Below are 27,114 nucleotides of genomic sequence, written 5' to 3' on the forward strand. Positions count from 1 at the left end.
CAGCCAGTTACCAAACTCTTGTTGGTTACCACTTGCCAGGAACAAAGACCCAGTGGTGTTTGCTTTAATGAATTTTGTTCTTCTTTATAATCCAACTTGATGTTCTTCTTTATTACATTGTGTAAATATATACTTCGAAACTGTAGGATGCATTTTTTTAATTTTTTACTTTATTATTTGTAATAAAGCGTATGAAATGAATATAACACATATCTTTCAATCATTCTTCATATGTGAGGCTAAAATGTGATCCTAGAAGTGCTAAAGTAGTAATATGTCAAAAAAAGAAGAAGTAAACTATGTCCATTTGATAGTGTATGTTTTAATGCTGGTTGTGAATCTTGACATCTTGTGATTTTATATTAATCCAGAAAGAATGGTCTTTGGTATTTTATTAATATTCATATCATTAAGTAATTATTTTTCATAGCATAAGATAAGTTAGGCTTAAATAAAGCAAGAAAGATGAGATAACACATAGACGCCTATCCCTCATTTTAGCTGCCATGATTTATGCTTCTTTACAAATCTAACTGGGAAGGTACTTGGTTGAAGAAATTGCCTCCATTGCGACTTGAACAACCAACATATCTCTCACAAGAAAACCCTTTGATGAATCTCTTAGATCCGAAAGAGGCATGAAGTCAGCATATCCCCACCCGATTGTCTGTGGAGTGAACCAGTTATCAACTGCCATACAAAAAAAAAATATATATGCCATAGATATGAATGTTCAACATTAAATAATAGAGACAAAATATGAAATTATATAAAATTATATACAAATTTTGAGTCATGTCACTCATTACAAAACCATGAATATATAGCATCCACTTACTCGGCCTTTCCAAAACGGTATTCGCTTGGGCTCCGAATTGGTTAGGAACACGAAGCTTGGCTCGTACGTAAACCTTGTCATAAGGCTTTGCGTTAAGTACTTCTTGGGGGCCAAGGTTAAGGTAAAGCGACAAATTTTTGCCTTCGAAAGAGCCAAAACCATTTTTAAAGATTCGTAAATTCCTAATCAGTATTTGAAAAAAACTTGTTAATAAATTACTACCCAACAAACTTACACTTGGTTTTACTACAACTAACATTGTGATTTGTGAAACTCACCAGCTCTTTCCTCCAATAGTGAACTCCTCTGATAGGTGATCGTTAGGCAGTGTGGATAGTCCCTTAATAAACCAGGTAAACCTCGGGTTTGGAAAACTCTCGGTGACAGAGAAAAGTTCCGACTTTTCATAGAATGGTGGAATGATGACGTCAACGCCAAATTCGCAATGGTCGACATCATAAAGATATCCATTTTTCAGGTTGTTAAACGTAGTCAGAGGAAGAACCTTAGAAAATCCCCACATGGTTTTGATTGCGCTGAATCGCCATACATCAGTATCTACACGTACCGTAACACACCACATTTATAGACATATAAATAGATAATATAGATATATGTTACTAGAACTAGAGAGAAAATGACATATAATTAAATTATCTAGTGAAGTTACTTATATTAACCTTGGATCGTAAAGTACTTCTTCTGTTTCTTGTTGAAGATGTAAAATCTGAGATCTGCATGAACCTCTTCACGTGGAGAAGTGAGAGTTGAGTTGTCTAAGACGACATATAACGAAATGTAACCTGTACTGTTGTCGTTCTTATTCCCCTTTGGGTACACGACAAGCGTCCTGTTTCAGTTTGTTTTTTAGATTATCGATCTATCAGAATGATTCAGTAACAATATACATAATAGAGTGGCATGAACAAAGATGGTAACACACTAACACCAAGGTCCTACGTTTTGTGGACCAGTCAGAATTTTTTTTGTTTTTTTCAAATCCTGGATCTATACAGATAATGAAACTTAAAAAAAAGAATTAAAGAATTGGTACATAGAGGTAACCAAAAAAAAAAAAAAAGTTTGCCCCAAAAAAAAAAAGGTAACCAAAAAAAGTTTTTTAAAAAAATGGTACGTACCAATTGTATCTACCGACCCTAAAAGGACGAGATTGATAACTGTCGGTGTAAATAGACTTCATGAGTGTGTTGAAAGACTCAAACTTGAGAGAATAAGACGATGGAGGACGTTCTCTCAGACCCTTCACCGTGCTCGATAATGAGACCTTACTATCACGTGATGAAATCTGAGTGGGGATAAGTTTCTGAGAATCATTCTCCAACTGGTTTGGGACTGGCGGTCCTGCAAAAGAAGAGGTGATGAAAAGACAAGAGAAGAGAGAAACAACACATAAGGTTTCTTTGTAGTAACTCATCATGATCATGTCAAAGATGTGTGTGAATGAAGTTTAGAGAGACAGTGTGAGACTTGGTCATGATAATGGTACATGTGTACATGTATATATAGAACGGGAGATGGTTAATTAGATGCTTAAGGGAAAGGAAAAAATTAGTAAGATTGCATGATAATGATATTTTTCGTCTAGTGTACAAGTTGGTAAATTAATATCTACAGATTTGGTTTGATCATGCGTTTACTTATTATCATAATTGACTTTTTGAGTCTATATCTAAACTTTAGTTTGTACTCATTTGAATGTTTGCTGGAATAATGGATAGAAAATAAAGTATATACTAGATCAAATTTCTTACTAAAAGTTACCAATTCTTGGACTATAAATCTCATTAGATCCGTAGCCCACTTTTAATAGTTTAGGCGAATTCATTAAGAAATAATCTTCCATAATCAGCATCGAACTCAAATTCGAATCTTGTAGCAGTGAAGCAATACTTCTATAACTAGTTTAGTTAGCTGCTTTTAAACTTGCGAAATCAAATTCTCTATAGAAAAATGGTATACTGTATCTCAGTAAGTCATAGATCCATCATCCAGAGAGTCATAGTCTCATAGATATTCATGAAAAATGAAAATTAAAAGATAAGTATCCTAAAAATGGTATAACTCATTTTAATTATAGAAAAATCAGTTTCATTGATAACTCATTTTTTTCCTTTTCACTGTAACCATCCACTACAATATTCTCAAGTCAAAAGAGATGCCGCAAAAAAATGTCAAAGAAGATTATTTAATTTAGTTCCACTGCCAGATCTAGTTAAACTCACGTGTTCCCCTCTCTTCTCCTTCCGCATCCAACGTTGATATTTGAGAAAAGTCGTTGCAATTGTAATCACGATCGTGCCTAAAATAAATAGATCCTTGGTTATCTCCATTCCCGGCCTAAAGGACATTTGCATCTAATGTGTGTTGGGCTGTATTGTCAATGCCAAAACCTCGATGCTCATGAGCAGCCAAACCATTTTCTGATTTTCACATAGTCAATATGATAACAAATTTAAAAGTGGCACTGGTTTTGGCAAACATGAGCATCCATCCAGGTTTTATATTTAAAGAGTACTAGTGGTAACAAGTAATTAATAACGCTGATCAGGAATATACAAGTAAATCCAAGTGGTCATGCCACGGGAGAAGGAAAGCTTTGTCGATGTATCTTAACCTTAATGCAAATGAGAAATTCAGACCCTATGAGAAGATATATGTTCGAGCCAAGCTTCGAGTTCTTAACCAACGTACGTAATCTTAATAACGTCGAGAGACAACGTAAGCAAAGGATTTACGTACGTTCCTTGATGTGTACACACATATAAAATCTCATTGAGAGATGCTAATGTGTGATGTTTTTGTTTTTTTTGGCAGTGGACAATTGGTTGGGGTTACCATGAGTTTATCTTTTTATCTGATCTCAGAGATCAAATAAAGGGTTTCGCTGTAAAAGATGTGTTGATGGTTCAAGTCGAAATGGAAGCCATTTCTTCAACCAAGTACTTCCCTAATTAGATTTTCTCCTAGACAAAATAACTTTGAACCTCCCATGTATTTGTTTTGTTATCCATCCTGATACACCCAATCATAAAGAATCTATGTTTTCGTTTCAAATCATATTGTGTTTTACATCGATTATCATCTCTTCTCGGAAGCACCAAGGACTAATCCGAAGTTTGGTTACAATTCTTTCTATTAAAAACTTCAAGATCAGTTAGCACAGATACTCACAGTTTAAGTTAATCGCCCTGATCCATGCAAAGATTATAAATCTATTGATAATAAAATGACTCACTTCGCTGTAACCTAAACTGGAAAGTACGTGAAATCATCATAGTTTTTACTTACTACCTTGGTCCTTAGATGAAGAGTGCACCAAAATGTGTGTGTGATATGGCCACACCCACTATGTAATTATGCCTAAAATTGAATTTCAGTGCTATGCATGGCATCCACCCATCTCACAGCTTTGTCCACTTCGTCCTCTGTTTCATCCTCCGATCCTTCTCACCGACGCCACCGCCACAGAACAAGAAAAGCCACCACCGCCACCAAAACCCTCCCCATCCCAATATATATACAAATGTCCATAAAAACCAGGAGAGAGATAAATTGACAACACATGTAGGATGGAATTTGGCAGAGTTGGAATAAAAAAGGATCAATACATTTTTATATTTGGTGATCAGCTAATACTGTGCAACTAAAATCGAAACAAAATAATGGTAAGTGACTGCCTGACTGGTCTTGTTCACAGGACATTGCAAAAGAAAAACAGTAAACGAATGAAAAGAAGATGCAAGAAAGAAAATAAGCTATTATTGATTAATCAATAGAGGGAGTCTTCTTCTTTTTGTTTGTTGGTTGGCCTCCTCATCTTCTTCTCTTTCGTTTTTGAACCCTGCAATTTGGTTGATTTGCACTAAACTTGGAACATAAGAGCTACAACACACAAGTAGGCAATCCACGTTGAGAGGTCCTCCTTGTATGTGAGGCACAGATTCTCCAAGATGCACTTTTTTAACGTTGCCACTCTCTCTAAAGATGTAAGCTACGTCCTCGTCGCGGCCGGTAATATTCCTCTCAAATTCGTCATCGCGAATAACCACGGTGACTTTCTTCTCCTCGTCAATGAAGAAACTGCCAACGTCATAGGGAACATGAAAATCATAACCACAGTGTGGTCCCATAACAAATTTTAAGAAAGAGTTCCATGACACTGCATTGGGCTCAATCATAGTTGTAACCCAAATCTCCACCTCTGTACTAATAGGGTGCTGATATAACGCCGCTAGTTTCTCGTCTCCAATAGAAGAGAGACCTCCAGCATCGTAAATATAGTACTCAAACGGCAGAGGAAGAAACTGTCCAAAGCTCTCCGTCGTAAAGTCAAAACATAGTAAACAGTCTTGCCGATGATCTTGATACTCACCACCCTCTTCGTATATTTTCTTGGCAAAAAAGTAAGTGTTACCTTTCAAAGATGCGCAGCGTTGATAAAACTCTATCTCCCAGGTGGGAGTAGTGATATCAAGAACTCTCCATGAATTAGAGCTAAAATCATAGATTTCGTACTCAAGAATTAGTTGCTCAACAGAACGGTCGTAATAATTCAAAAACCTCAAGATTTTGTGTTTACGGTTATTGTCGTATCCGATAGCATAGCTGTCTGCTCTGTGGTAAGCGTTCAAGGGTTGGATCCACCTGGTTTGACCCAAATAAGGGTTCCAAACCACGAGCCTAGCGTTGTCCTCTTTGGTCACACATAACAATAACCCGTCGCAAAGAAAAACTCTAGATATCTTGACTTGATTAAGTAGATTATTACCTATCTCCTTTATAGATGGATCCACGAGTTCTATTTTGTTGAAAGTTCCATGGAGATCAAACCTTAGTGAACAAAGCTTAAATTTCTTCGTTGTGAACCCCACAAACTGATGCTTTGCTTCTGCTTTACATAGAATCCTTTTTTTCGATAAAGCAGTCCATCCTTTGCAAGTCGATCTCACTGCTCCGAGACTAGTTATCGGAACCTTTAAGAGTATCTCCGCTACCAAATCCTTCGGAAGATTAGAGATCGTCGTCATTGTAAGAAATCGGCTAGGTGTTCTCTAACTTTGCTTGCCTAATCTTTTTATATATTTCTAAGCTTCAGAAAAGGAAACTTTTTTTTTCCTTTTCTATCATAATTCTGGTTAATTTAAATTATTTACTCACTACTAAAGAAATATATGTGTTTTTTTTTCCTAGCTATTTCCATATATTTTATCCTTTTTAAAGGAAAAATCATTGCTACTATATTAGTAGTCGAATTACTCCAAAAAAAAAAAACACAATCAACAAGTTGAGATGCTCCTCTCACAATAACGTATAGTAGTATTTATTACTTATGACTATGTCGTCCATGTGTCAGGGTATGGATTTGTACCATAGAATTGTTAAGAACTTTCCATGCAGATGGAGACTGACTCTTCCCTTTCCATTATGTTCATTCTTCTAACTTTGCTTAAGAAAAGAAAAAATATATATATATATATTTGAACCCTCTCTATCATTCACTACTATGTAATAATCATCCATCCTCTAGTTCAAAATTTATTGAAAAACAATTCTTGACCATTTAAGCTCTACTAGTCTTTTTCGATATGGAATTCTCACTAAATTAAATGTTATCATTGTTCCTCAACGCATAAAGGTTTCTAACTCAACGAATATCAAGTCAACAGCTCATCATGATCCAACCAAAACAAAAACAACACTAAACCACTTATTCTTGATTAGGGGCTTTAAGGTGTTGCAACCAGCCCAATGGTTGATGATAGATAATTCGCAACATTTTATTCGTAGTGCAGGAAAATGAGAAAATAGGTGAAAAATAGGTTTTGATAAGATTAGCCTCTAAGCCATTGTGTCTCTTATTTGTTGTTGACATCTTCTGAACCAAATAAACCCTTCAATGAGATTTGATGGTGTTCTAGAGTGTTGCAATACATTCGATCTCAATCTTGGCGTTTAGAGGCAAAGCTGCCACTTGATATGTAGATCGTGCAGGAGAAGGAGCTGGGAAGTCTGCAACAGGGATAAAAAAGCGTTCAAAAATGACTCCACAAGTAGTTATGCATCTCAAACGAAGTAGGAACAATAAACAAACTTGTTAAAGAACTCACATTTGGCGTATATCTCGTTTACTTTCTTGAAGTCACCCAAATCAGCCAGCCTGTGAAAGAAAATCAAAAGAGTTACCGTTTTTGGTTTTTAGTTAGGTTCAGAATTCATATGGGATAGTCGAAAAAAAACAAAACCCCTTACATGATTGTTGTCTTCACCACCGAGGAATAATCAGCACCACCAGCTTTCAATATCTCTCCCATGTTCTTGAGTAGCTTTGATATTCCATACAATAATAGAAGCAAACAGACTTAATCAGGAAGGACAAACAGAGAGACTCAACCTTGCTACAATTAACTACTAGTGGAAGATAGTTTGAAAACTTAACACCAAATCAAGAAGTCCAAAAGTAAAAAAATTAATAGTTTTAAAGATTCATGTGTCCTGAAAGTAGATAGTCCAATCAACTCAGGTTGAATACGACAGAATAATTGTTATCCAACATAGCATTCAAGACAGCCTAACTCTCATGGACACCAAAACAGAGATACAAGTAACCAAAAACCAATCTATATTCACCTGCTCAGTCTGATCTTCAACGCTGTCTGAAACAAACTTTCCAGTCTACACACACACAAAACAAAGGAGAAAAATCTTGCAACCTTAGTACACAGGGAAGGAATAAACAAAAAAAACGGTGATTTGCGACATTTTTACTATCATAGAACTGACCTCAGGTATGAGTCCAAGAACACCAGAAACGAAAAGAAGATTATTGGCTTTAATAGCCTGAGAGTATGGTCCTAAAGCAGCTGGTGCTTTATCTGTAGTCACAACTTTCTTCTTAGCTGCACACACACACACACACACAACATCATCGCATTTCTTTAGTTTAACAAATTCAATTCAATACCGAAGATGAAAAGAACTAAGACCCAAGACTAATAAACAGATGCATTGAGGATAACCAACATCAAATTCAACTTTTTTTTGACCCGGGACATTGATAAAAATCAAAACTTTAGGGAAGAAGCCAAAATTTAGGGAAAAGAATCAAAATCGGAGAGAGGGTTACCAGAAGAAGAAGCAGAGACACTGAGGGAAGCGAAAGGAGGAGACTTGGAAGAAGACATTCTGAAGAGAGAAACACCAGCGAATGTTGCGCAGCCAACACCAGCAGCGACCAATGGGGTACGAGTGGAGCGAAGTGCTGTGGAGAGGTCGAGTGATGGTGAGTTTATGGATCTGAAGACTGCCCAAGTCATCTCACTCCCTCCGGCGCCGGCAACAAGTAAAAAAAAAAAGCAAAATTACCACGAGGGTTACAGAGAGAGAGAGAAGGGTTGGTGAAGAAGATGATAGAAGAGTGAACTCGATGCGATTGGATTCTTTTTTTTAATAAGCAAATCAAATGGACCACGAGGATTTTTTAAAGCAGATGATTCTCGTGTGTTTCCTTTCTTCTTCTTTTGTCATCTCTTTCTTCGAAACGTTTTTTGTATTTTCCGATTTTACCCTTAGTTAGGTACATTTGAGTTTTTTGGACACATTGGGTCACGAGAGGTCGATCGGTCCATGGCTTTATGAAGTTTTTATCTACAACATGTAATTTTATTATACTATTTTTTTTTTTTTTTTTTTTTTTACATTTTCTCCCATGGGAAAAGCTTACGAAAGGAAGAAGTTACATGTTTGGTTTTTAAAAAGAAAATGGACATGGACTATGTAGAGAAGTGTGTTATGAAAGATGGTCTCTACAAATAGGGCAAGTCTCTTGCTTTAGCAACCACTTATCTATGCAAATCATATGGAATGTGTGGCCACATTTGTCTAGCTTTCTTCCTACTTCCCCTTCTTCCCAATCCTATGTATCCAATTATAATAATGGATGTTAGAAAATATGATGATGAAGTACAATCACATTTTCGTAACCAGATTAATTACTAGATGGTTTCGATATTATATTACACTTTAATTACCTGTAAGCAAATAGGACAACTTGATTTTGTTTGATGATTTGAATGGTTGTAGAACATCGGAATGTTCTGAATGGAGCTCTTTGATAATCCCTTTCTTTCTTGATCGAAATCGTACAAGTCCGAACTTTCCATGTAACTTGTGTCAAATGCTATTATCTGCGAGAAGAAAATGTTTGTTCATTAATATTACAAGAAATCTTTTTAAAAATGCTTGTGATTTCACATTACAAAATGTTGTGTTCACATTACAGATGAACAAAAGGAATGGGCCCCGATGGGAGGGGTACTTACTTGCGATTGATATGCTTTGAGAACAAACGGTCTAACTAAACCCATGATGGCTTTCCCATTCACTACCCTCCTCAGCAAAGCCACCTGCCATTCTTTTCACATTTTTTTGTCAACAAACTGTTGTTACCACAACATCATATTATATCCAGATTTTTAGTTACTAGAATACTACCATCATCCTTAGTTTTTTTTTATTTTTTATTTTTTATTTTTTATTTTTTATTTTTTTTATCACAAGACCACTCCCATTTTCTAGCTATTTACATATATACTACAAGAAAAAACTACTATTATATAGAGTCACAATCACCTTAGCCAAAGGTTGATCACTATGTAGCAGCGGTCCAAAGAGTTGGACGGCGGTGATAACTCCAGCCAGGACTCCTAGCAAACCACCTTTAAGAAATCCAATGTCAGTGGTGTGACCTTCAATGGCTCCTACAATGGAGGCTACCACAACACTAGCTACATCCAAAGTTAATGACATTTAGTGATCCTATAAGATTGTTATACATAACAATTTGAATGAAAATAAAGCAATGTGATATGTTAAATAATCAAAAACAAAGTATCTTTTTGTAGGAAGGTTGAACTACGTATTGTTGAAAAAAAAAACAATACAGTATTTGGTGAAAGAATTAGAATTTAAGGATAGAGAATCAATAAATGACACAAGTTATTGAATTCAATTAAGGTAGGCATAATTACGTAGTGGGTGTTGACCATATCACACACATTTTAGACCCCACCATCTTACATGCATATGAATAAACTTTCACACTTTTTTTTATTTATTAAACTAGAATTTTATTGAATCAAATGTCAAATAGGTCGTCTTCTCTACCTAGAGAACAAGTCATTCAGGTAAAAGAAATTAAACGCTAACATAATGGAACAGAAGATCCCCACATCTGATTCTTATGGTAAGAAAAAGTTGCTTGACATAACGCTCTAGACTTCTTGAGAAGACGAATATTCAAGAATTTTCTCTTAGTTTAACTATCTTTAATTCTTTTTATCACACACTCATATCTACTATATAATATATTTGAGTGTGAATACATATAAAAGAGATGGGTACATGTCAAAATGATGTCTCAGGTTCCATCTTAAAAATACGTTAGATTAGCAAGCATTTGTGGAATAAAAGAAAGAAACAAATATGATTAGCATCAAATCAAGATAATTTGTAAATTTACCCGAAGCAAGAATGAAGATGAATGAACCTAACAAAACTCGCTTTATCGTTCTTGACAATATGAAGATTACGCCAAGAATCCAAAAAGAAATACCGTATGTGAATTTCAGTAGAATCATCTTAGCAATGCCCATGGAGAACTATGGAGTCCTTATAATTGAATTTATATTTGTGGGATATTTTGGTATTAGTGTTTTTATGGGGTGAGAGATGAACTGGAGAGTGTTGTGGAGTTTGACAAAAACAGGAATTTATATAAAAGAAAATACTAAGAGAGAAAGAAGGAGCTGCATTTATGAAGCTGAACTACCCACACCCCTAATCTACATTGCATTGAGCGACTCTATTGGCGCAATGCATGAACTTGCGCCCACAGAAGAATATCTAAATGTTTTATAAAATATATTTAAAGAAACAAGAAAATTAAATGGAGAAATTAATGCAGTTTTGAAATATGAATGGGGAAGGCATGGGATAAGCTTGAGATATTCTGAAATGAATCCCATTTAAATTCCACTATGATCGGAATGAGTTGTTTATTGCCATTTGCCACTACTATAGTAGTAGTTTAATCATTAGTGGTAGCAGTGCTAGTTTTTACAAACTTTCAATCTTGGATTCTTAATGTGTGAGACTATGTAGCAAATAAAAAATTTCTTAATTATTACCCAATGTTTTTAAAATTTGTCAGTTTTTATCAATGAGGGTTTGGATAGACTAATTTTTTCTGCTTCTGCGGGTTAGCTCTCCTAGATTTATGTTTCATATATTAACCCATAAAAGTTTAAGAAACAGGCTTAAATGAGTTCAAGATAGGTTTAAATGTTTTTCCCCGAGCCGATTGAGTTTTTTTTTTTTTTCTTTTTGGGTTTTTTTGTTCTGGTGTAAACGTATCTTTTTTTTTTTTTTTTTTTTCTGTCACTTCAATTGTTATTTTTACTTATTATTATTATATTGTTTATATTTTTTGGGCAAACAGTTGTTATATATATGTGTGCATCTCAAGCCCTAGCCAGAAGCGGAAGAAAGAAATCTGTAATAAACTTTACGGAGGAAAAGGAAAGTTTTTTATATAACTCGATGTCCAATTCTCCAAAGGATTTCTCGGATCTTCCAAGGGATTTGGAGGAGGAGGTGCTCTCGAAGGTTCCGGTGACATATCTGAGAAGAGTCCGGTCTACTTGCAAAAAGTGGAACACTTTGTCCAGATGTAGGAGCTTTGCAAAAAAGCACATTGCTCAAGCAAGAGTAGCTGCAGCAAAGGAAAAGGCGTTTATGGTGGTCATGATGATGGATTTTAGGGTTTATTTGATGCGTGTACATCTTGACAACAAGGTTGAGTTATGCATGAAACGTCAAGGTACACTTATTTGCCCCGACGCTTCAGATCAGATCTATGTACGTCAAGTCTTTCACTGCGACGGCTTAGTCTTATGCATCCTGAAAGACAACCCTAGGCTCGTGGTTTTTAACCTGTATTGTGGGCAACCCCGGTGGATCGAGGCCACATATAGTACTTATCAGAGATTGGAGAACTATTGCTATGCTCTTGGGTACAATAGCAGCACCAAATCCCACAAAATCTTGAGACTTATTATGACTTCTTGTGACCTTTTGCCTGAGTTCGAAATCTACGACTTTAACTCTAATTCATGGAGGGTTCTTGATGTCACTGGAGACTGGCGCATAGATTCTTATAGCCGTGGTGTCTCTCTCAAGGGAAATACATATTGGTTTGCTCAAAATATGGATTCAGCAACCCTCGGCCAAGTAGGTCATAGTTTCTTACTCTGTTTTGATTTCACAAGAGAGACATTTGGGCCGCGTTTGCCTCTGCCCTTTGAGTTGTTGCCTCAAGATTCTGTGACTCTATCTAATGTTAGAGATGAGCAGCTTGCTGTGTTATTTCAGCCTGATGATACATTACAGATGGAGATCTGGGTTACAACTAAGATTGAGCCCAACTCGGTGTCGTGGAGCAGCAAGTTCTTTTTGTCAGTGGATATGAAAGTACTCACCGCCAGTGATGAGTTTAAGTTTTCGTATCTGGCTTCAAGTTTTTTCATTGATGAGGAGAAGAAAGTCGTTGTGGTTTTTGATAAAAGCAAAGACAGGAACATGACGCGCAACACAGCTTACATCATTGGAGAGGATAGATCTTTGAAAGAAGTGGATCTTGGAGAATCTCCAAACCAATTTATCCCACCATTTGTGTGCTCTTATGTTCCAAGTTCAATGCAACTTGAATAGTCCATTTTACAATACCTATCTATAATCTTTTTCCTGTTTTTTTTTTTCTTCTATTTTTGTCATCTTCTCATCCTTCTTTTTGTTTTCAATATTTAACTTCGTTTCGCTGCCTTAGGTTGCTTAATTTCCTTCTTCTGTTGTAGTAGATAGACTCATTGCAAAAGCCTATGTTTCTTTTCTTTCATTTGTCATGTTGGTGTTCATGCAAATAGGCAGCTCTGCTGTTGTGATTTATGTAGAACAGAGTAGGCTGCGTTTAACTTTGGAATTTACTAACTATGCTTAGATTTGAGTTTCCCATTTTAACCTCTGACTTTATCAGTTTTAAAGAGTGCAAGTGCTGATGCGCATTAGATTGAATGATTCTTGGAGTTAGGTTTTCTCCTTTGCTACTCCCGGTTCTTAATGCCCGTTGCTCTATGGTTTCTCTATTGGGTTGTACAGAATGCTTCTTGGAACTACTATGACTTGCTATTCCGTTTGATAATCAGCTGCGGTCATTCAACAAAATGGAACAAAAGATCCCCACATCAGACTCTTATTAATTTTCTCTTAACTTAACTGTCTTTCAATTCTTTTATCACACACTCTATTATATACTTGAGTGTGAATACACAATTTAAGAGAGATACGTACGTACATGTCAACGAACGAACAAACTTAATCAATGATTAGCATCAGATGATCAGATCAAGATAACTTGTAAATTTACCCGGGCGAAGCAAGAATGAAGATGAATGAACCGAACAAAACTCGCTTTATTGTTCTTGACATTATACAGGTCACGCCAAGAATCCAAAAAGAAACACCGTATTCGAATATCAGAAGATTCATCTTACTATCTTAGCAATGGCCATGGGAGAACTATGGAATACTAATTGATTTTATATTTATGGGATATTTTGAATTTGTGTTTTAGTTTTGTGAGGTGTGAGAGCTGGAATTGGAGAATGCTGTGGAGTGTGAGAGAAAGATCAATTAATTTTGTAAAAGAAAGAAAAGATAAAGGAGGAGTTGCATTTAAGCTAAACTACCCATACCTTTTAATCTACATTGCATAGCATTGAGGACTCTATTGACGCATGCATGAACTTGCGTCCACAGAAGAATCTAAATGTATAGCCAAAAAAAAAAGAAAAAAAAGTTCTTAAATCTTAGCCAATGTTTTATATCTAAACAGCACCAAAAAAAAAAAAAAAAAAAAATAGAAGTCCTTAAATCTTAACGTTTAGCCGTTTAGGGATATATATTAGTAATCCACTGATTTGCAAATAATTATGAGAAATTGTTATATTATTTGGCTGGGTAACCTATTTGTTTAGCATGAAAACTTTCGATTAAAATCAAGTTGTCTTTTTATTCAAAAAAAAAAAAAATAATAATAATAATCAAGTGTCCTTAAATTTTGATGAGATTCTGTTCTGGCGTAAAGGTATCTTTCTCCTTTTTCTCCGTTTCAATTGTTATATATATGCGTGCATCTCAAGCCAAAGGCGGAAGGAAGAAATCTGTAATTCACGGGGAAATAGCTAGGGAAGTTTTTATAAGGTTACATCGATCCTCGTTGAACAAGAAGATGGTCAAACTTCTAAAGGATTTCTCGGATCTTCCAAGGGATTTGGCGGAGGAGGTGCTCTCTAAGGTGGTTCCGGTGACATCTCTGAGAAGAGTCCGATCTACTTGCAAAAAGTGGAACACTTTGTCCAGAAGTAGGAGCTTTAAAAAGAAGCACCTTGGTGGTCAAGCCAAAGAAGCAGCTAAGAAAAGAGAGTTTATGATGATTGATTTTAGGGTTTATTTGATGAGCGTAAATCTTCACAACAAGGTTGAATTATGCATAGAACGTCAAGGTACACTTATTTTCCCTGACGCTTCAGATCAAATACTTGTACGTCAAGTCTTTCACTGCGACGGTTTACTGTTATGCATCCTGAAAGACAACCCTAGGCTCGTGGTTTTTAACCCGTATTGTGGGCAACCCCGGTGGATCGAGGCCACATGTAATAATCACAGATTGGATAGATATTCGTATGCTCTCGGATACAATAGCAGCACCAAATCCCACAAAATCTTGAGTTTTATCATTGATTACCGCGGATCCGAAGTTGTTGAGTTCAAAATCTACGACTTTAACTCTTGTGATTCTTCATGGAGGGTTCTTGATGTCACTCGACGAGACTGGGACATAGATTATTATAACCGTGGTGTCTCTCTCAAGGGAAATACATATTGGTTTGCTGAAGAGATGTATTCAGAAACCCCCAGCCAAGGAGACCGTAGTTTCTTAATCTGTTTTGATTTCACAAGAGAGACATTCGGGCCGCGTTTGCCTCTGCCCTTTGAGTGGTTTCGTCAAGATACTGTGACTCTATCTAATGTTAGAGATGAGCAGCTTGCTGTGTTAATTCAGCGTGGTTATACATTACAGATGGAGATCTGGGTTACAACTAAGATTGAGCCCAACTCGGTGTCGTGGAGCAGCAAGTTCTTCCTATCAGTGGATATGGCAGTATTCACCGCCGGTTATGAGTTTATGTTTTCGTATATGGCTTCAAGTTTCTTCATTGATGAGGAGAAGAAAGTCGCTGTGGTTTTTGATAAATGCAAAGAGTGGAAGATGATGCGCAACACAGCTTACATTATTGGAAAGGACGGATCCTTGAAAGAAGTGGATCTTGGAGAATCTCTATACAAAAATCTCGCACCATTTGTGTGCTCTTATGTTCCAAGTGCAGTGCAACTTGAATAGTCCATTTTACAATACGTATAATCAATCTATAAGTTAAGTGCAATTTCTCGGACCACTTTTACTTGTTTCTTTTTCTCTTTTGTCATCTTCTTTAAACAATATATACATAAAATTGATTTGTCTCTCATCCTTCTTTTTGTTTACCATATTTGACTTTGTTTTGCTTCCTTGAGTTGCTTAATCTCCTTCTTATGTTGTAGTAGACTCATTGAAAAAATTTATGTTTCTTTTCTTTCATTTGTTATGTTTGTGTTGTTGCAAATAGGAAACTCTGCTGTTGTGTATGTAGAACAGATTAGGCTGCCTTTAAACTCCCAATCATGCTCCATTAACAAATCATACTTAAGCTTCCGGCTCTGAACTTCATCTCTCATAATCAAATGGCTCTTATCTGCTCTTCTTCTTCTCATCTCCATTTTCGTGTCTTCACCTTCATTCCTAATCGATATAGTCCTCTCCGGAAAATTCTTTCGAAACAGAAGTCTTAACCTTTGGCATTCAAACTCAACAATCTTGTTCACGGTCCTAAGTTGTCATACCCTTGCCAAGTATGCTCTGTTTTCTCTGTTTTTTTTACCTCAATATCCTTCTCAAGAACAGTTAAAAATAATAGGTATTTCAGTATTTGTCCCGTTTCCATTAAAAATAAACTTGCGAGGTTTTAGAAAGTATTCGAAAAACTCAAAGTTATGACGTTAAAGTTTATAATATATTTGTGCGCTCTAGAGATTGTGTTAATAGTCACGCCTTAAACCATTTGATACGCCATCTGTAGAAAACGTTTACCTCAGTTTGCATCACTAGCCAGCGTCACAATATACAGTTTCTCTGTTGTATTCGCATCACTAGCCAGCGTCACAATACCGTTTAAAGGTAGCCTTCCCCCCAAAACTGGTACTACAGAGACTTTGGTTTGGTATTAACTTGAACTACTAATTTGTTTCTATTATACTTTAATTTTATTTCAGGACCTTACTTCATCATGATAGTGCTCAGATTGTTACAGAGTTAATTCTTCCACAACGTTGTTAAATTGTTCTTTTATCATCTTCTTTGCAGTTTAGAGGCAGAGGACGGTCACATGATAAGTACAAGAGTTCTTCTTTGTGTAAGTTCTTTTACCGTTGTTTTTCCTACATGTCTCTATCTTTTGGCAAGTTCAGATTGTTCTATCTTTTCTTTCAATTTGTTGACTTTGGTATTATTTGCTTTAGAAAACCAAAGATTATTCCTACTCCCATTTTAAGTATGTGTATATACAAATACTAGAAGCTAACTTATTGTTGGTACAAGTAAATTTAATCCAACTTCGAATTGTTAACTTCGTATATCGATATATATATATAAGTCAAGCCGTTTCCTTATAAGAAGGTACCAAAAAATGAATATTAAGATATCTATTTAACAAGGACATGCTATGTGTTACAAACTTACAGCGGTTAAGAGTAGTTAAACATCTCATGGTGGTTTTCTCTGTGGGGATGAGCTGAGAAACCAAGAAATTGAGCCTATGTGGCAGTCATACTAGGAGGAGAAATGACAACCATCAATATATTGGTTTATTCTCCATTACTCAGCAAAGAAACAACCATCGAGATATTATTAAGGTTAATATGTATAACAAAATTCAAATGCCTTTAATTTAAACATAATGATGATCCAAGTTTAATTCAAATAATAAGAAGCAAATAGTTATGTACAAATCATAGAGCATTACTGGATTAGTGTGTTATGGTGCGTCGTAGAAAATACAGAAGTCCCAAAAGAATGTTGAAAATCTTTTCAAACGTTCAATTATGTATACAAATAGAAGTTATTTAGGAAAATTTGGTCCAGTAAACAAATTGTTTTGAGAAGAATTTATAAGTTACTAACTTTTAACTGGCTCTTATTGGAGAAGTGATTTCTAAATTCATATGGAATTGTAAATTCTAAAAATCAAAACACATGGATTCTGAATAACATGTTTTATCCTTAGATTTCAATCCTTCTATTTTACACTTTCAAATCCATTCAAATCTATTTAAAACATAATGTGGATTTTGAAATCCAAAAACAAATCATTAAATGAATAATAACATGGGATTTTAACAAGTATTTGTAAATCATAGAACCAATAACACATAATTTTGATAAGTATTTTAAAATTAATGATTGAATACCACATGATTTTTGTTTAGATTTCCAAATCCACTAAAATCATAGAACCAATAATCCCGTCTAATTATTTAGGTTATTTATGGGAAATCGGAAAAAAAATTCCACTACAAGAACGAGATCAGAATAAAATGAAAACAAAACTAAAATAGAACAATTTGTGTTCATATGTTTTATTTTTGATCAGTTAATATGGATTAGAACAGTGGCTGATCATATGTTAAATAAGTTATTAAATTTTTTATTTAAAATTAAAATTGGTTCAATAAAAAAATATGAATCATAGACATCATGAGTTGAATCATCTACAAAATTTTTTTTTGTTATAAAGTAGTGGACAGAAATAATACCAAATACATAGTTTAATTATTTCCCCTAACAACGTTAACAATTTAGCTATTTTAATTTACTACTAGGATATATCCCGTGCTTAAAGCACGGTCAACATTTTTTAAAAAAATTATAATATAATAATAAATATTATTTTTTTTTTTTAAAAATTTGTTTGAGATAATATTTATTTTTAATTTTTATGTAAATCTATTAGTCTATTTGAATACTAATTATTTTAGAATATTATAGTATTTTATTTTTGACGTATTATTACAGTTTTATATTGTTTATTTGTTGTATTTACATCATATTTTGTGAAATATAAATTAATAATTTTAATATTATAATTGTGAGTAAATAAAAATTATTAATTTATCATCTATATAAATTTACTTTTACCAACCCGCCAATGTGGAACTAAAACACACATTTTCATACATTGAGTAATATATCTTCGTTAAAAAAAATTCAAATCACAACATATGCAGAAAAAATATGCATTTTATTAATTATAAGTATTATATGAAAGTTCTAAACAATTTGTAAATAAAATAAAATAAAGATGATAGGAGAATCATAATTTGAAATCTTAACAAAATCTTTGAATTTAGTTACTAAAAATAATTGTATTGTATACTTGGATATAAAATCTTAGTTTTTAAAATTCTGATTGGTTTATATATATTTTTAAAAAAAATAATTAGTAATTTCGTCCATAATTATTAGAGAGAGCAAATATTCTTTTTTAAGATTTTTTTAATATTTGATATGTGAATGTTTTTATTTTTAATTTAATTATATTTATTTAAATTAGTTAATTAAGCTTAATTAATTTTTTCTAATGGCACTTGAATGTAATTTTTTACACATTTTAAGGTTAGTTTCATATTTGTACTTCTCAATTAATATAGTAGGATAACTCTTAACCAAATCACTGTATTCCTTATATCACATATTATCATCTCTTACATTCACTAGAATCACATACAAAATATTTTTAAACTCAAACTAATATATTGCATTTGGAATAACAAATATTATAAAAATGTGTATTTTGTGTCAAGTCCATAAATAAATATGAGTGGATGTGTATTTTAAGTGCATTTTTTCTTCTTACAATGCATGCTTCCTTTTCAATATGTTAAGTACATGTTTTTTTTACACAAAATACTAAGATCATAATATGAAGATCAATTTTTTTAATTGAAGTTATATAGTATATCATTGGAATACTACTATATTAATTGAGAAATACAAATATGAAACTAACCTTATAAAATATAAAAAATTACATTGTCATGCCATTGATTTTAAGGCAAATGTTTAATTTTTCACTACGGGTAAAACTATTACTTTAATTTTTGACTAATAAATTTTTTAAAATAATTGTTAGTTTTCAAAAAAAAAAGATTTTCTCTCTAATTAATTATGGACAAAAATTACTAATTTATTAAAAAAATTATAAAACAATCAGAATTTTAATAACTAAGTTTTTTAAACAATATACAATATGATTATTTTTAATAACTATATTTGGAAGATTTTGTTAAAATTTTTAAATTATGATTCGTCTATCATATTTTTTTTGTTTCATTTAAAAATTGTTTTAAATTATCATATTATATATATGATTAATAAATATGTATAATTTTTTTTCTGCATATGTTATGATTTGAATATCTAAAAACGAAGAAATATTACTCAATCTATGAAATAAAATTGTGTGTTTTAATGTACCACATAGGCGGATTAGTAAAACTAAGTTTAAGTGGTTAATAAATTAATAAATTTTATTTGATCATAATTACAATATTACTATCTATACTATTAAAAGGGAAGCATTTTTAATAAGTAGACATAGGGTTAGAGATTATTACAATGAAATGCCACTGAAAACATAATAAGGATATGTATAAATGGTGTATCCAAACAGATATTACATGAGTTACATTTAACCAAAAAATCGGAGCCAAACAGTACCTTATTCGGATCCTATATCCAAACAGAGTATTCCACCAAAAGTATAATTTTGGAAACAAGAATTACAAAAAAAAAATAAATTGATAAAACTATATTTATTTCTTTTATTAAAAACAGAAATAAATATAATAGACTTTCTCAATTTAAAGAGTTTCCAAAAAGTGGTAGTCAAGATAACTAGATTTAGGAAACAAGAATTAAAAAATATAAACTATAATTTAGGAAACAAGAATTACAAAAAATTAAATTGATAAAACTATATTTATTTATTTTATTAAAAACATAAATAAATATAATAGACTTTCTCAATTTACAGAGTTTCCAAAAAGTGGTTGTTGAGATAACTAGATTTTAGGAAACAAGAATTAGAAAAATATAATTTGTTGACATAATATTTTTATAAAGAGATCGCAATCTTTTGAAAATATTCTAATTATCATACAAAACCGTATTATTAGTGATTTGATTGATTATGATTAGGAAATCTAATTAAATACTATTATGATTCTAACAAAAAAAACTAAATGGTAAAGATTTAATTACTCAGCGTTAAAAAAAGATTTAGTTACTTACTTAATTATGAAATATTTTAAATTATACTAACGAATATACATTAAAACCTACCTTAATTGTAATCTCATTTCAAAATGCTATAAATGATTTACCAAAGAGAAAATATTTGTTAGAAACAATTAAATAATTTACTTGAATATTTGATCTAATTTTTGGGATAGTTTTAAATACTCCCGAAAATTTAGGAAATTTTAAATTATTGATTCACTAAAGATATTTTGAATTACTGATTAAAAGATATTTAATCAAGATATGGTGTTAATTCAGCTTTTATTTTGCGTAAGCAATTAATGTAATATGCAATTAAGAATTTATTTGTTGAGATTTTGAACCTTCAAACTCTAATTATCTTTGAGCTATATATATCTTCTTAAAAATTGTCAAAAAAAAAAAAAAAAAAATCTTCTTAAAGTTATACACACTACATAAATGTTTCAAAAACAATATTTTCATTGGGAAAAAATTAACGCTGCAGAGCTTGGAATATGAGTATTCAAAAATTTAGAAAAAAAAATGACAGATGATGATGAATATCTAACCAAGCTCCATCATTTTATTTTGGGAGAGTCTTATTTTTATTGTATTGTAGGTTCACAATTTTGTTAATTTTTGTATCTTTTAAGTAAGAAATTTTGTTTTTGCAGATAATGGAGGACATACATAAAAGTGACTTCAACTATGCATATAGGTTTTGTACATGAGTTCTTTCGACCATTTATACACACATTATATAGTCATCATATATCATATATATTTACAAGCATTACTTTGTGTATAAACATTTAACAATTTTGCATTCACTAAATTTTTAAAAAATATATTTATTTTCGATTAAATTTGGCTTTTCATATAATTTATAAGAGTAAATATGAAACACTTTTGTTTTTGTTAAAAGATTTTCTTATAGATAATAAAGATGTTAAACAACGAGCTTCAATTATTTAGCTAATACCTAAAAGAAAAAGGGAGAAAACTAGATTACAGAAGTAAAGGATGGAGAAAGCTAGCACAAATCTTTATTATCTATAAGTGCGAGAACAGAAGGAGAATGATTCCAATAAATTATATCTCATGTTGTTTCCTCTCATATGCCTCAATATAATGATTTGAAACAGATCATTATCTAGAGTGAATCATCTCATGAATCCTAATTCATGGCGCAACAGTTGAATTATGCATTTGTCAGTAAAAAGGTACTTTTCTAACCCAATAAAAAAAATTCATGTAATTTTTGTTTGTCTAACAAAAAAAAGTGTGTTAATTAAAAACAAATAATTGTTCGATAGTATGGTTCTGTTTGTTTCAAATATTTATGTTTTCTTATTTACATGAAAACATTTTTAATATATTTTATGCTTCAATAAGCATGTATATTGGATTGAAGCCATTCGAACAAATTAAACGGAGAATATTGTCTTAAGAGAAAATTTCATAACATGTAAACTATAATACAATATCAATGGTGTTTACAAATCCGAGAATGGTTTTTTTCCATTTCAAATCTACAGATTACTATAAATACAAGGGATAAAGCAAAAAGATATGGTTCCAAGGCATTGGAGAACTCAAGAGACACTTTTAGTTTTAGATTTGTTCATTCTAAAATTGGGGGGGGGGGGGGTATATATGTTGCTCTGGAATAGGGAGAGATGATGGTGTCTCTTCTGGATGATGAAAAGAGAAGGTTATTTAGACTGGGCTTAAATCTTTGACTGTCATACCATTGTTTATGATTAAATTGATGGTGTTTAGTCTTTAGGTATAGAATAGAACAACATGTAATTGTATAGTAGATTTGTCTGTCTATCCACACAACATATATCATAAGGTGTAGACATGTATATCCCATAATGAAATGTTTCATAATACAGGTTAAAAAACTAATTACAAGTTGTAAATTCACATTATCTGCTTTATTTTCAATGAATTTGTGTGTAATTTAAATTCTGTCAATCAAATAAAACAAAACAAAACGATGTTTACTCATTCAAGAATTAAATAGTAGTTTTTTAATTTTAATTCTATGTATCAAAAAAAAAAGTTGACAAACTATTCCTAATAAAATTGAAGATGGGACGGGTTGCATAAGATAAGAACATGTAAATTAAAAATAAAAAACATTATAATGTAAAAAAATTGGGTAATGAGTTACGGTGTAAACTTTTTTGGTAGCTATATCCAGTCCCAAAATCTCACTAATTTGAGTATGCGTCAACTTCGGAACGGGTACATGTCTAATTTATGATAATAATTTCAAAAATTTTGAGTAGATTTGAATATTTTATAGAATATTCCATCATAATGTCTTACCCTATCTCTTAAAATATATCTTACATATTAGAAAAAAATATTTATTGAAATATTTTGAGTATATATGTTGCTCTGGAATAGGGAGAGATGATGGTGTCTCTTCTGGATGATGAAAAGAGAAGGTTATTTAGACTGGGCTTAAATCTCTGACTGTCATACCATTGTTTATGATTAAATTGATGGTGTTTAGTCTTTAGGTATAGAATAGAACAACATGTAATTGTATAGTAGATTTGTCTGTCTATCCACACAACATATATCATAAGGTGTAGACATGTATATCCCATAATGAAATGTTTCATAATACAGGTTAAAAAACTAATTACAAGTTGTAAATTCACATTATCTGCTTTATTTTCATTGAATTTGTGTGTAATTTAAATTCTGTCAATCAAATAAAACAAAACAAAACGATGTTTACTCATTCAAGAATTAAATAGTAGTTTTTTAATTTTAATTCTATGTATCAAAAAAAAAAGTTGACAAACTATTCCTAATAAAATTGAAGATGGGACGGGTTGCATAAGATAAGAACATGTAAATTAAAAATAAAAAACATTATAATGTAAAAAAATTGGGTAATGAGTTACGGTGTAAACTTTTTTGGTAGCTATATCCAGTCCCAAAATCTCACTAATTTGAGTATGCGTCAACTTCGGAACGGGTACATGTCTAATTTATGATAATAATTTCAAAAATTTTGAGAGATTTGAATATTTTATAGAATATTCCATCATAATGTCTTACCCTATCTCTTAAAATATATCTTACATATTAGAAAAAAATATTTATTGAAATACATGTTACCCACGGGGTTTACAAATTCAAGCAAGACAAATGCATACATTACTCATGTGGTTTCTTGGAGTGAGTTTTTTATGGGATAAAAAATATTAAATATGTTACCGGACAAACCTATCGAGATGTGTTTCACTAGCGCTTTGGTAACACTTTAGGTTATTCGAATTTTTTAAAAAAAATTTAGCGATTTGCTGTCGGTTTGATAGTTTATGGGTTTGATAATAATTAATCTAATCTATCACTAATTTGGTTCTTATTTGCTCCGGATCTACCATCACATCAATCCAAATTTCTTGGTGAAACCGCTATTATTTCAACCTAACATTCGTAAAATGAATATAAACAACCAATCTTAGTTTCATTTATAAATGTTATACCCTCTAATTATATGTTACCTATGGAAAAACAGCACTTTTAACTATGGTGTATGAAACTATTGTTACATATTTTTTACATATAGATTGATTTGTCATATATTACTTTCAAATATATTATTTTATTACATTTTACAAACTAAAACAAACTAACATTATATTTTTTAATAATTTTTTTTGGCACGTACATAATATATTTCAAACTTTATAGTAAAATTAATTTATGAAATCAACCCGCACGTATGTGCGGGTCTGAATCTAGTGTAATTTATTTGCTCCTCATTGCTGCTATCATTCTTCTCATCATTGGCCTTGGCTACAGCCTCTTTTGCAGCAAATTTCTGTTCTTACCTGAGTTGGTAGGCCGAAAGATTATGACGATCCGAGTGGTCTCTCTTAGCAACATAGCTCAATGAGCCTAAATGTAAAGCCCGCATTCCAAAAATTAATATATAAATGATTTGAATTTATGTCAGGAACTGAAGTTGAATCTCTTTAGCCTGGTTAGTTTAAGAGGAGTTGTTAATTAAACCAAGCTCAATTATATATGTGATCATATGGTTTAATTGAGTTTTGTTTATTAAACCAAAATTAGACCAGCTAGCCTAAATCAAAAGCCCTAATTTACTCTTTTAAAAGAAAAGGACGAGCGTGGTTGGCCGTCACGTACGAGTGGGAGAGCGGAGCTGTTGGTAATGACGTGAGAGCGAGAGAGAGCCGAGGGTTAGTGTTGTGGGTGTAGCGTGAGAGGAGAAGAGAAGGCGAGCCATCCTTGGGTTAAGTCATAAGTGGTAGTGTTGTCTTAGGTTTTAGGCTTTTAGCTATCGTTGTCTTTGTTGTCGTTCATCACCACGTTAGATCTAATCAATGTTTGGGTAAAGAGATAAAAGGCAGAGAATCTGGTTTGGTGATGGGGTAAAGAGGAGAGGAGTGAGCCGTGTATATATATACGTGTAAGCATCTCCTTCTCCATGGAGTTGTTGTGTTGTTCGTGTCGTCTCCCGACTTAGGAGGAGGATAAGCAACGTGAGTCCTAGAGCAAGGGTTGTTGTGCTGTGGGTAGATGTTGTTATCGGAAATGGGAGGGAGACGTGATGGAGAGAATAACGATGGAATGAGAGAGTTGGAGTCGTGACGGAGATGAGAGAGAGACGTGGCAGAGCTGGGGAGGCCTCTTGTGGGTCTAGTTAGTCACCTCATGGCTGTGAGAAGCTTCATTAGTGGTGGGAGAACAAAGCCGGAGTGAACAGAGGTGAAGAGGAGAAAGAAAGTGAGAGAAGGTTGGTGATAAAGCCATAGTGGAGAATCCGACTTTGGATGCTCACCGGCGCCGGGTTTGAAATTAGTTTGGAAAGGTAATGATACCGGCGTGATCTACAGCAAGCCAAGATTGCATAGCAATTGGCAGATTGTTATTCGGAGTTAAACTGAAGGAGTTATGCTCGTTACTTCTTGTACAAGTAAATGGTGCAATATATGCCAAGTATAGAACATGAACGTTTTCGAGATGGGTTTATGAGGACACCGTTTGGAGGTCGTAACGATGTCCGATCGAGCTGAAACTTTGTGGAGAGACTCGGGGTAGTACAGGCTCTATATCCAACGGTGGAGTTGCGATTTGAACGGTTAGTTTGTGTTTTATTCGAGTATTGTTTTGGAGGTTTTGTATGGTCTGAATTGTGGTAAATTGTATTGTTGGTTGAGCCAATGAGCTCGGTTTGAGCTGGAACCTTGAAGGGGCTTCCATGGCTTATGGAGTTAGGTCTTGGTTGTTAGAGAACTAAGTTGGAGCTCAAGAGTGTGGGGTTAAAGTTAAGTTGGTGAATCAGAGGGTTTATTGGAGAAAGTGTTTTTGTGGCTGGACGGAATAAAGTATTCCAGCCCACCTCTCTGGTTACTCGATCGCTAGGGGTGGTTGGTTGTGCGACTCAGTAACTAGATGAAGTGGGATTTGGTGTATTTGTGAGAGTTTTTGTAAGGAGCGATTTCTACACCGGTTGTCTCGTCGGAATTATGGGTTCATGTGAGATCGTTTCCCGTGGGATCGGGTGCGGTCGTTTCACTAAACTTTTGATTTCCTCGTCATCAGGTGCAACAGTGGGCTTGTATTTTGCCAAAGTTTTGTTTGCTCTTGGTCTTTGAAAACACTCTTTAGCCTTGTGGTAGAAACAAATAGAAAAATAAGATGGAAAAGGTTAGTAAATGGAAACTACAAATATAAAGAAGCGTTTCACAAAAGTAAAGAATTATACTTTACACAAGCTCCCTTCCTTAGAAGCTTTGCTCGGGTATGTGACAACATTGGACCCTTCCAACAATTTTGTACAAAACCAAACAACAGAAGGAAAATAGAGAGTTAGTTTGACATATGAGGGATGTGAGAATTGATTTCAAGATAGTTATCTCATCCTTATATACTCGTATCTCAAGAATGCGTAGATTCTGATTCCACCTGAAATCAAAGCTCTTGTAGGCTTATAGGTGGCTCTTTATTCGCGACAAGAGACTTCTTAAGCCGAGAGTTCTCTGCAGCTAAACTTTGAATATTTGTCTTCATCTCAATTAGACCATCACCTGCAGATTCTTCTTGTCTCTTTTTCATAGTTTCAGCTGACCTGAAATTGTTGTTATCAAGTCTCTTTGCCTCATCATGATCTCTCTCAAGAAGCTCGATTCGCTGCACAGAAGCTTATCCATCAATGAGTTTCGATAGACTAAATTTTACTGCATTTTGTGGTTAGCTCTCCTAGATGTAGGTTTCATATAGGCTAACCCACTAAAAATTTAAGACAGGCTTGTGTGGTAGGAAATAGCAAGACAAGCAAAATAAGTTTCTCGTCAGGCTTAGATCTTCTTCTATTTTGAATGAGCACTTGTAGAGATAGACTAGTAATTTACTGAGCATGAGATCTTCCTACCATCGAAGTCATGTGGAGTGGAGATAGGCTTAGTCCCCTTGGAGACAAGAGAAGAGAAGCAAGCTAAGAAACCCAAAGCCTAATAAAAACACCAAGAATTATTAATATAAATCTACATGAATTTCTTATTTTGAAAAGGTCATTAACTTTATGGATTTTCTTTCAGCACAGAAAGAAAAATGTAAATATTAGAATTGATCATCAGTGACAGTCGTCAAATATCCATTACGAACGCCCAAAATCAATCTTACCACTATGTAATTTAAGCAGCCACTATATTATAAATTTATAATT

At 33.2% G+C, this 27,114-nt stretch overlaps 5 protein-coding genes and 1 pseudogene across 7 annotated transcripts; 2 read left to right on the forward strand and 4 right to left on the reverse strand.

Moving 5' to 3' along the window:
• Positions 1 to 355: 355 nt before the first annotated feature.
• On the reverse strand, positions 356 to 2,334 carry LOC104746443 (uncharacterized). Its single transcript, XM_087489231.1, has 5 exons — positions 1,978 to 2,334; positions 1,519 to 1,688; positions 1,117 to 1,396; positions 839 to 1,020; positions 356 to 690 (listed from the first exon to the last, which is right to left on the reverse strand). The coding sequence occupies exons 1-5, from the start codon at positions 2,280 to 2,282 to the stop codon at positions 530 to 532; spliced, it is 1,098 nt and encodes a 365-aa protein (XP_087345357.1). The 5' UTR covers positions 2,283 to 2,334; the 3' UTR covers positions 356 to 529.
• A 2,283-nt stretch (positions 2,335 to 4,617) lies between these two features.
• Positions 4,618 to 5,886, reverse strand: LOC104748366 (putative F-box protein At3g20030 pseudogene; annotated as a pseudogene).
• Positions 5,887 to 6,550: 664 nt separating this feature from the next.
• On the reverse strand, positions 6,551 to 8,503 carry LOC104746444 (reactive Intermediate Deaminase A, chloroplastic-like). Its single transcript, XM_010467922.3, has 6 exons — positions 7,983 to 8,503; positions 7,640 to 7,755; positions 7,487 to 7,531; positions 7,109 to 7,182; positions 6,967 to 7,016; positions 6,551 to 6,868 (listed from the first exon to the last, which is right to left on the reverse strand). The coding sequence occupies exons 1-6, from the start codon at positions 8,170 to 8,172 to the stop codon at positions 6,774 to 6,776; spliced, it is 570 nt and encodes a 189-aa protein (XP_010466224.2). The 5' UTR covers positions 8,173 to 8,503; the 3' UTR covers positions 6,551 to 6,773.
• Positions 8,497 to 10,602, reverse strand: LOC104746445 (NEP1-interacting protein-like 1). Its single transcript, XM_010467923.2, has 5 exons — positions 10,377 to 10,602; positions 9,488 to 9,642; positions 9,178 to 9,261; positions 8,887 to 9,042; positions 8,497 to 8,771 (listed from the first exon to the last, which is right to left on the reverse strand). Exons 1-5 carry the CDS (start codon positions 10,507 to 10,509, stop codon positions 8,646 to 8,648), a joined length of 654 nt encoding a protein of 217 aa, XP_010466225.2. The 5' UTR covers positions 10,510 to 10,602; the 3' UTR covers positions 8,497 to 8,645.
• Positions 10,603 to 11,455: 853 nt separating this feature from the next.
• On the forward strand, positions 11,456 to 12,625 carry LOC104748367 (putative F-box protein At3g23420). Of its 2 annotated transcripts, XM_087489290.1 has the most exons (2): positions 11,456 to 12,034; positions 12,269 to 12,625. In XM_087489290.1, exons 1-2 carry the CDS (start codon positions 11,456 to 11,458, stop codon positions 12,623 to 12,625), a joined length of 936 nt encoding a protein of 311 aa, XP_087345416.1. The 2 variants fall into 2 exon arrangements, with proteins under 2 accessions (XP_087345416.1, XP_087345417.1); XM_087489291.1 differs by having other exon boundaries at positions 11,456 to 12,625.
• Positions 12,626 to 14,201: 1,576 nt separating this feature from the next.
• Positions 14,202 to 15,374, forward strand: LOC104748368 (putative F-box protein At3g23420). 2 transcript variants are annotated; one of them, XM_087486740.1, is made up of 2 exons: positions 14,202 to 14,780; positions 15,018 to 15,374. In XM_087486740.1, exons 1-2 carry the CDS (start codon positions 14,202 to 14,204, stop codon positions 15,372 to 15,374), a joined length of 936 nt encoding a protein of 311 aa, XP_087342866.1. The 2 variants fall into 2 exon arrangements, with proteins under 2 accessions (XP_087342866.1, XP_087342867.1); XM_087486741.1 differs by having other exon boundaries at positions 14,250 to 14,780; positions 14,933 to 15,374.
• Positions 15,375 to 27,114: the final 11,740 nt, after the last annotated feature.

The sequence above is a fragment of the Camelina sativa genome, chromosome 15, assembly GCF_030686135.1.
Source record: "Camelina sativa cultivar CO46 ecotype springtype chromosome 15, ASM3068613v1".
Taxonomy (NCBI): Eukaryota; Viridiplantae; Streptophyta; class Magnoliopsida; order Brassicales; family Brassicaceae; genus Camelina; species Camelina sativa.

Excerpts from the sequence above, each read along its gene's own strand:
- LOC104746443 (XM_087489231.1), bottom strand. The coding sequence starts at position 2,282 with ATGATCATGATGAGTTACTACAAAGAAACCTTATGTGTTGTTTCTCTC. Across the intron at positions 1,689-1,977 it reads AGGGTCGGTAGATACAATTG|GACGCTTGTCGTGTACCCAA; the intron begins GTACGTACCATT and ends AAACTGAAACAG. Across the intron at positions 1,397-1,518 it reads GAAGTACTTTACGATCCAAG|ATACTGATGTATGGCGATTC; the intron begins GTTAATATAAGT and ends CGGTACGTGTAG.
- LOC104746444 (XM_010467922.3), bottom strand. The coding sequence starts at position 8,172 with ATGACTTGGGCAGTCTTCAGATCCATAAACTCACCATCACTCGACCTC. Across the intron at positions 7,183-7,486 it reads TTGAAGATCAGACTGAGCAG|CTACTCAAGAACATGGGAGA; the intron begins GTGAATATAGAT and ends GGAATATCAAAG. Across the intron at positions 6,869-6,966 it reads AAACGAGATATACGCCAAAT|ACTTCCCAGCTCCTTCTCCT; the intron begins GTGAGTTCTTTA and ends TCCCTGTTGCAG.
- LOC104746445 (XM_010467923.2), bottom strand. The coding sequence starts at position 10,509 with ATGGGCATTGCTAAGATGATTCTACTGAAATTCACATACGGTATTTCT. Across the intron at positions 9,262-9,487 it reads GTGATCAACCTTTGGCTAAG|GTGGCTTTGCTGAGGAGGGT; the intron begins GTGATTGTGACT and ends AAAGAATGGCAG. Across the intron at positions 8,772-8,886 it reads GTTGTCCTATTTGCTTACAG|GATTGGGAAGAAGGGGAAGT; the intron begins GTAATTAAAGTG and ends TTGGATACATAG.
- LOC104748367 (XM_087489291.1), top strand. The coding sequence starts at position 11,456 with ATGTCCAATTCTCCAAAGGATTTCTCGGATCTTCCAAGGGATTTGGAG.
- LOC104748368 (XM_087486740.1), top strand. The coding sequence starts at position 14,202 with ATGGTCAAACTTCTAAAGGATTTCTCGGATCTTCCAAGGGATTTGGCG. Across the intron at positions 14,781-15,017 it reads CTTGTGATTCTTCATGGAGG|CTTGCTGTGTTAATTCAGCG; the intron begins GTTCTTGATGTC and ends AGAGATGAGCAG.